The following is an 8,701-nucleotide window of genomic DNA, read 5'->3' as shown; positions in this document are numbered from 1 at the left end:
TCAATTCTTTAATCACACTTAGTTTGTTTGACTTGGGTGATTTTTGGATAACACTCAGGGCAAGTGTTACATTTGGTATCAGTTTTAGGTTTATGATTCCTCTTTTCTAGTTGGTACCCTAAATATATTACTCTTATGCTCTTTCCCTAATGCCACTAACTTGGTTTAACATTCTTTTTCATTTTCTGGCTTGTTCCTTTAGGAAGGGAGAAAGGTCTGTACATGTGTGACTGAACACCTTTCAATTGTAATATGGCTTGAAGAGGAAGAGGTGGACCAAGGAATGAGGAACAACTATCACCTCTACCTCCTGTGCTTCCACCACCACCACTACAGGGGATAGATGCAATCATGGTTAGGCTGCTTGATGTGATTGTGGATATACAACAAAATCTTAGAGGTTGTGCTATTCCAAATCAACATGTTAACCCAGGTGGTGGGCAAGGAGCTTTTAGTGCTATGTGAGCTCATGGATTGGTTGCTGATAATCAGGAGGATGACATATTCGAACCTTGTAAGGAATTCTTTAGCTCCAATCTAACCACATATGATGATAGTATGTTTGATGGGAAAGCTAAGGAGTGGTTGGATCGAATGGAGCAACTATTTATTATGGTAAGATGTACATATGAGCAGAGGGCTATCTTGACTACAATACAGCTTGTTGGTGAAGCCAATTATTGGTGGGATTATGTTAAGCTCACGGATGGTAGATCTATGGCTTGGGCCGAATTTAAGAAAAGGCTTTATGATTTTCACTTCCCACCAACTTTTAGGGATGAGAAAGAGGTAGAGTTTCATGCTTTTCAGCAGGGAGACTTAGATGAGGAGATCTTTATAAGGAAATTCAATCAGCTGTCTAAGTTTTCGACTTATCTAAATGCTTCTAATGATAGCAAGTAGAAATTGAAGAGGTTATTAGAGAAAATAAGGCCAGAGTACCACTAGCAATTATCTTTACTGGGCGAGACGACATATAATGAGATGCACAATTATCTGACGGTTGTTGCTTGCCGAAGTCGAGCACTTAGATGGAATAGGTATGCTTATTGAACAATTACCCTATGATATAGAAGTTTCCTCTACTTTTGGTTTAGTTGGTCGATCTAGCATGGTGTGTAGGAGTAAGATGACTTTTAATGGGTGGTCGACTTAGGTGAATGTGATCAAATTGCCTATATAAGGAATTGATTTAATCATTGGTATAGACTAGCTGACAGCTTATGGTGCTATCTTAGATTGTGTGGCTAAGACCGTGACTTTAACTGAAGTGTCAGAGGTGATCGAGGAATACCTTGGTCATGTTGAAAGGTTGATTGAGCAGGGTTGTGAGGCTTACATGGTAATGCTTGCTATCCAATGGTCTGAGGCAGTAAAGTGGATGAAATTGTGATTGTTAGGGAGTCCTTAGAGGTGTTTTCAAAGGATGTGTCAGGATTGCCTTCAGAGCATGAGGTTGAATTCTATTAGATTTTCATATTTTCACAAATGATCATTTTTAAATTCACAACCAATTTTCGTTAATTTTATGAGTGATCTATTATTTCAATAATTAAAAATATTTTAATTGCAAATAAAAACCATAGTCCTTTGCTAGCATTTCAATATTCCATGCTCTTCAAATTGTTATTAATATCTTTATAAAGTCCCTAATTGTTATTTTTTTAGAATAAAACCCTAGGACCTAGTCAAAAGACAATCATTTTGACTTCAAAATTTTTTTTGAGAGAAAAACAAAGAAGTCCCAAAAGGATCAATTAATTTAAATTAAGTCTTAAGTACTAAATTCTAAAAATTTGCAACTCAATATTTCAATTTTACAATTGTATTGTGATAAATTTGAAACTTATTTTTTAATTTTAATTTGGTTGAAAAATAAAAAATTATTTTTTTTGTTAAAAATTAGAATATAAGATACAAATTCATCACAACATAGTTGTAAAATTGAGAGATTAAGTTATAAATTTTTAAAAATTAGCAATTGAAAGCTAATTTAAATTAATTAATTATTTTAAGATCTATGTCATTTTTCCCTTTTTTTTTTTTGTTTTGGCCGACATTCACTTTAAATTTAATACTCAATAAATAATTCCATAACAATTTATAGAGTATTAAATTTGAAATCGAAGTCAATGTTTGACTACAAATAAGGGTTCTCTCATGGACGTGAGTATTTGCCAAGAAGTAGCTGGTGATTGTGAGAGTACGCAGTCCCCTTAAAAAAACAAAGCACTTACGTTGAAAAGTAGAGAATACGCGTGAACGTGATGTGATGGTCCTCCCCACTCGCAAGAATGACACTGTACTATGTTATTGGGTAGATCTATTAAATATGAAATATTTAGATATATTGTTAACCAAAAAAAATTTGGTACAATAATTTTATTAAGTATTCTCTTTAATATTTATCTACTCCTTTTCTAACTATTTGTTCATTGTTAATGCTCTCATAACCAGTGCTTCCAATAGCCTTCTGATCTTTGTATATGTCCAACCATGCACTTTAAACATTGTATCATTTTCTTTTCAATAGATATTATATGCCAACTCTTTTACACAACAAAAAGAATAAAAAAATTAAGATTGCACTACTGAATATAGGAACAAAAATGTGAGATTTCTTTTTTGTGGATACTATATTTAACTTATGTATTTGTATGAACTATACATGTAATAAAATAGAAAATATCAAAATAATGCATTTTTTAAATTTTGATATATATATATATATATATATATTCATATATATTTGATTCAAGAAGGCCAATCTTTTTGTAGACGCAATTGATCAAGATCAGCCGGACTAAAAATTATTTACAATTTATATATTATACTAATTAATAATAATAATAATAATAATAATAATAATATTGGGCTCATGATGGCAATTATGTATGGACATAAACGAAAGTAAACATCGGGCATGACATCGCATTAACCTGTACATCAGCAAACTGCTTTTTTTTTTTTTTTTTTCATTTTTCTTTTTTTCCGATGGGTACTCTCATTTTGTTTTTTTTTTTAAATTATATTTTAAGAAAGAAAGAAAACATTTTATATTTTATAAAAAATAATAAAATAAGTAAAATTAAAAAGAAAATTTTATATAAATTCACCAATTTAATTTCAGAGGATTTAAATCATGATCGGATCAAACTTTACAAACATCGTTCCAGAGAGCAAAACTCATTTCTCCATTGGTGCGACCAACCTTACTTTCTTCCATGCTGGTCCCTTCACTTAACAACGCCCTTTCTTCTTCGCTTTTTCCTTCAGTTTACTGTGAGTTTTCTTGAAGCTGCAGCGCAAACTCTAGGCCCCACTCAACGTCACTCATCGATGGTCGCTCATTGGGGTCATCTTCCAAACATTTTAGCGCCATGTCGCTGAATGCTTTAAGGCTCTCTGGTGTGATGCTTTCTATCAGGAAGGTATCAACAGTTTGATGAATCACACCCTCGTGATGGCATTTTCTGACCCATTCCACTAAGCTTGCCTTCTCCTTCTCCACGGTAGGTAAGAAAGGTGGCCTCCCACATAATACTTCAAGTAATACCACTCCAAACGAGTAAACGTCAGATTTTAGGGTCAATCTCTGACGCTTGTAATATTCTGGATCCAAATAACCAATGCTTCCTTTCACCACTGTGCTAATGTGAGTCTTGGATACCCCTGTGGGTCCTATTTTTGATAATCCAAAGTCAGAAAACTTAGCGATCCACTTCTCGTCCAATAAAATATTCGTCGTCTTCACATCACGATGAATGATATTGCGGATCGCACCTGTATGAAGATAATGCAATCCACGCATTTCAATCTCAGTCCGGAACTCATGGTGGCCTTGTTGCGAACCTTGTTTGAGCCGTTTGATGGCGACCGGAGTGTGACCACCACCAATGTACCCTTTGTACACGTTTGCCGAATCCTCCGACTCCGATGTTGAAGTGTTCGTCAAAGTTGCTGGTGGCAGCTCTGATCTCAGCGATAGAAAAGTGACGGCACAGTTCCGAAGGTAGAAATGAACCCTTGAATGTTCCGCCGCTCGACTTAGAAGATTGCTTGACCTTTTTCCGTTGTCTGACGACGAATAATGCAACAGCAGAGGAAATCAAAATGATGATGGAAGCTACAACTCCAATGACGACACCTACTGTAACTGTGCTTTTGGTTTTTCTCTGTGTTTTTACGGGCAGATGATTCAGATTGGCCGGAGATGGTGGAAGAGGATCAGGGTTAGGTCCGGCGAGATTATTTTGTGAATCACTTATTTTGAAAATTTCAAGTCCATTCAAGAATGCGTCGATGTACTCATTCATCTCCTCCTTGGCAGGATGCATTTTAAGTGAGAGAGAAGCTGACTTTGCATCACCTGAAATAATGACTGCATAGTCTCCATATACAGGAACACCTTTTCTGTTGCCCCAATTCAAAACATTTGCCCTTTCCTCAGCCAACTGGTCGGCTATGTAAATATTTTTTCTGTTATAGGGATCGTTGATATCAGGATTAAGCTCACAAAAATGGAGTCTCAGCATGTAGGTAAAGCCTGAATCGACAGGAAACCCCCACTTAAGGTTAGATGTCACGTTGAAATCTTTGTTCTTTCCCATATCGCGTTCTGTTCGATAGACTTCTTCAGGTGCTGTATAATTTGGAGCTCGACTGAACACCAGGGGTCTACTCTTAAATTGAACATCAGTAGGCAGAGAACTCCTTCCAATAACGAAAATTTCATCGGCATCCCAAAATCGGAGCATTCCAGTGTCTTACATGACAGAAATTGGGCCTCCACCGACGTTTAACCTGAACTTTGTCTGAAGTGCAGTGTTGCCGGAGATGCTAGACATGCCCACCAAACCAATTAATTTGAGTCCTAAGTCGTCTGATTTGGTGTAATGGAGATCATCAGGCATGGAGACGATCTCAATTCCGTTAACAAATGCATAAAAATTTGAGTTTGTTGAATTCGGAGTGAATGTTAAGTTTAGCCTCTCACCATCGCCGACGTTGATGCAGTATTCCAGGATGAAGGTATCTTCTCTGTTGGCATCTGCAGTGAGTGAAGCATTGAAGTCCTTAAGGAGCGTGAAGTCACCAGATTTGACTGTGAAGAAGGCATCAAAACGATCAAAACCTGGGTATGAAGCTGGGTAGAAGAGGGGGAGGAATTTCTGGCCTGGAGAGACAGGGAATCAATAGGAAAATTGAGATCGAAAGAGACGAGCTGTGGTGTAAGGGACCTGTGAAGCAGAAGGAGATTGAGGAAGTGCTGTAGCTGGAACTGATCCGTCTTGTTTTGATAAGAACTTAGTGTCGACGTCTCCGGTCCATGTCCCACCATTTCCCGATGAGTTGCCGGACTTGCCATAGTTGATGCTTAGAAGATCATCGGGGGTGTAAGAAGAAGCAAGAATGGAAGGGAAAAGCAGGGGCAAACAGAGGAAGAAGAAGGTCCTTGATGATGAAGCAGAAGTTGTATGGTTGAAGCTCATGTTTGGATGAAGAAGACGAAGTATGGTCTTCATGGAAGTAAATTCTACAGAGCCAAAATGGAAATCAGTTGAGGGTCAAGAGTAGTTGTGGTTCTTGTTGATGCAGAGCAGCTGCTTGCCACGGCACTGCTTGGGTTGTGGGAGTAAACGTCCAGAGTCTTCACTACGCCAACACTCTCTCTCTCCACTTCTGGACCATTTCATTAAAATTTTATTACCAAATAAATTGACTTTTGCCCCTTTTATCTTTACTGTACTTTTGAATTATCAGATTAAATTTAAATTGTTTATATACGTTTATATATTTATCATTTAATATTGACATTATAAGACTTTTAGTAACTTAAATTTATTTTAATTATCAATTCAATCTCTATAAATTAAAGTTCCTATAGTTTTACAATCATACATAATTAATTTTTGTCCTCATGGTTTAAAAGCAAAATAAATCTAAAAAAAATTGTGAATAGTTCTGAAAATGTAGGGACTTTATTAATAAATATTAAATTTTAGGAATCAAATTAATAATGGAGGCAAATTTAAGAATTAAAAGTTTCATTATTTTTCTAATATTTTAATAATAATCCCATAACAATTTATAAAACACTATATCTGAAATCAAAATCAATTTCTCAGCCAAAAAAAAAGTGAAAATCAATTTCTGATTAGGACAATGGGACTTGGCGTTCTCATGAATACGAGTGTTTGCCAGGAAGTTACCTTGTGATTTTTAGAGTAAACGTTCCAAGTCCACTAAAAATAAACAAAGCACCTCACAGGCTTACACACATTACACACCAATCAACTATCAACTGTATTCCACAAATCATCAATCAGTATATATTAACAAATGTCGTAGAAGTCTTCTGATTGGCTGACGGAAGCACTAACTCTAACCGTCTCCATGTCTCCATTAACTCCGCTTCTCCATCCTCCACTCCTTCCCCGTGCATCTTCACGTCTCTCAATGCTCTCTATCTTCAAGAAATGTTAGGCCTCTCCCGACGGTTCGGATTCAGTGCAAAGTGAGAAAGGGAGTGAGAGAGACACAAATATCTTCATTCTTCTTAATCGTGCGGCATATAACCCAACAACAAACAAAGTTAGCGATCCCTTAGTGGCGACGGAGATCTGGGTTTGGTCTGGGCAACATGGAGTCGGGAGAGGACCAGAGGATGAGTAGCAAAGGAGGGCAAAATCAAGAAAATCCTCAAGATCCTGTTTATGGCGTATTAAATTTACGGCTCGTGTCCTAGCATGTCTAATGAACTAACTGTTTTCTTTAATTAGCAGTTAGTTTTACTAGGTAGTGACAATGTCGACTCCTGCAAGGAAGAGGCTGGTGAGAGATTTTAAGAGGCTACAACAAGATCCACCTGCAATAATCAGCGGTGCACCTCAGGACAACTATATCATGCTGGAATGCTGTAATATTTGGGTGAGTTGGAATGAAACTAGATGTAGATCCATCATTTTGTTTCTTTGCATAATATAATCACTTCTTATTATTTCTCACTTCGTTTAAGTACCGATGGATAAGCAATTTCTGCTTTCTTGTTTGCTTTGGATTGCAGTCATGATGATGTTCCATGGGACGGAGGTGAGTTAATCCTTGCCCCGCATCTCTTAAAATAATGTTGGTTCATGTGTGACTAGATTCTTCTTGAAAAACAAATTATTTCTCTGCCCTCCTTTTATTAATTTGTACATATTCTGATCAATTGGATTTAAATTTGCGGACTCCATAGATGGTTGTAATCCTGACGTTGAGAATTATGCTTGAACAGTCATGTAGACGCAACTCTTGTCTGGTGATAGATTATTTTTTCATTTATCATATTCATATCGTGATTCTTGTAAGCTGTATATTTATTGTACTGTTGACATGCTACCTAATTGTGCCTGATAGAGGTTGTGTGCTGTATACTTTCTCTGGGTACTCATAGTGTAGCCTGCTTTGCTTTATACCTTTTCACTTAATGTAGTCATGTCCGGAATCACAATAGATCTGAGTGCTCATGTCCAAAATCAAAATATGTCTGATAGTTCTGCATTTAGTGATATGGGTTGTGCTCAGATTCCTTCTCTTGTAATCACAATAGCTTTTTCAAACTTTTTTTCTTTTATATTATTGTTCTCATTCAATTTCTCCACCTTCCTTCAATTCCCTTTTTCTTTTATGTCCAAGGGAATCATGGTAGTTGAACATAGCAGGGAAGATCGAGGCAGCTGTAAAGAAAAAGGAAGACGGGATATAAGAAGTATATTTCAAGGCTGATATGGCAGAGCATCAAAGAGATATAAGAAGGTATATTTACGGGTGTCATTGTGTATTAGTAGTCATACATGTTTATATGTATTATAATAATTTCCTTTGGAAGATAGACACATATTATTGGAAAAAGATGTTTCTCTTGCAATCATTTTTCTGTTACTTTCTTTTGACTGTAATTTTCTCCATTATATCATACCAACACCACCACATGATCTTTTCTAAGGGAGTTTAGAGCTGAAGAAAAAATTTCCTAAGCTTCTAATTAGTTTTGATCTAGGTGGCTTCACCGATAAAATGTTCATGTAATGCTCAATGCTTTGTTTGAAAACTCAAGACTCAAAAGAAGCATGGCTTTTAGGGTAGCTTAAATCCAAGATCATATAAACCACAATTAATGAATGCTTTTAAAATGACAGAAGGATTTTAAAATATATATCCTCTATTATTTGTCCTAACATTTTTCTTAACTTCAATAATGATATTTTAAAATAATTCATGATTGCCTCTCTCATTACAATTTTTTCTAATTTTTAGTTTAATATCATATTAAAACAAGTTCCTCATACATTTGTATGACTTAAAACCTGTGCAAATGCATAGGAATTATTTCTTAAATCCAACCCGTACAACACACGAAAAATTGTTTAGTCTTATGGAAAGAAAGTGATTGGTTCAAAAATCATAGAATCTTAGGTCACTATATTTTGATTATTTTTTAATATCTCTCTCATTGGTTAAATCAAATTTGCATATATCCTGCTCATCCTCCTCATTCCATGTTCAATGTTCAATGTGTCCACATTATCAGGGTATGTGACTCTTCAATTTTCCGATTAATATTTCGAGACTGTCTATCTTCTCCTATTATATATGTTGGCCTTTCAGTTCCCCATGCTTTTTCATCTACACCATTTTCTAGACTCAATTCCGTCCG

At 35.9% G+C, this 8,701-nt stretch overlaps 1 protein-coding gene, 1 long non-coding RNA gene and 1 pseudogene across 2 annotated transcripts; 1 reads left to right on the top strand and 2 right to left on the bottom strand.

Moving 5' to 3' along the window:
* Nucleotides 1-3,083: 3,083 nt before the first annotated feature.
* Nucleotides 3,084-4,913, bottom strand: LOC129306380 (receptor-like protein kinase FERONIA; annotated as a pseudogene).
* A 279-nt stretch (nucleotides 4,914-5,192) lies between these two features.
* Nucleotides 5,193-5,525, bottom strand: LOC129306383 (receptor-like protein kinase FERONIA). The gene has a single exon (XM_054946967.1). The coding sequence runs from the start codon at nucleotides 5,523-5,525 to the stop codon at nucleotides 5,193-5,195; it is 333 nt and encodes a 110-aa protein (XP_054802942.1).
* An 853-nt stretch (nucleotides 5,526-6,378) lies between these two features.
* Nucleotides 6,379-7,952, top strand: LOC129303380 (uncharacterized). The gene is made up of 3 exons (XR_008591467.1): nucleotides 6,379-6,930; nucleotides 7,067-7,092; nucleotides 7,681-7,952. It is a non-coding gene; the product is annotated as an uncharacterized LOC129303380 (long non-coding RNA).
* The last annotated feature ends 749 nt before the right edge of the window (nucleotides 7,953-8,701 follow it).

Source organism: Prosopis cineraria, unplaced genomic scaffold, assembly GCF_029017545.1.
Source record: "Prosopis cineraria cultivar Desert tree isolate PC_DT_omini unplaced genomic scaffold, ASM2901754v1 PC1, whole genome shotgun sequence".
NCBI classification, from domain to species: Eukaryota; Viridiplantae; Streptophyta; class Magnoliopsida; order Fabales; family Fabaceae; genus Prosopis; species Prosopis cineraria.
The sequence above is the reverse complement of the archived record's forward strand: the minus strand, read 5'-3'. Positions and strand labels throughout refer to the sequence as shown.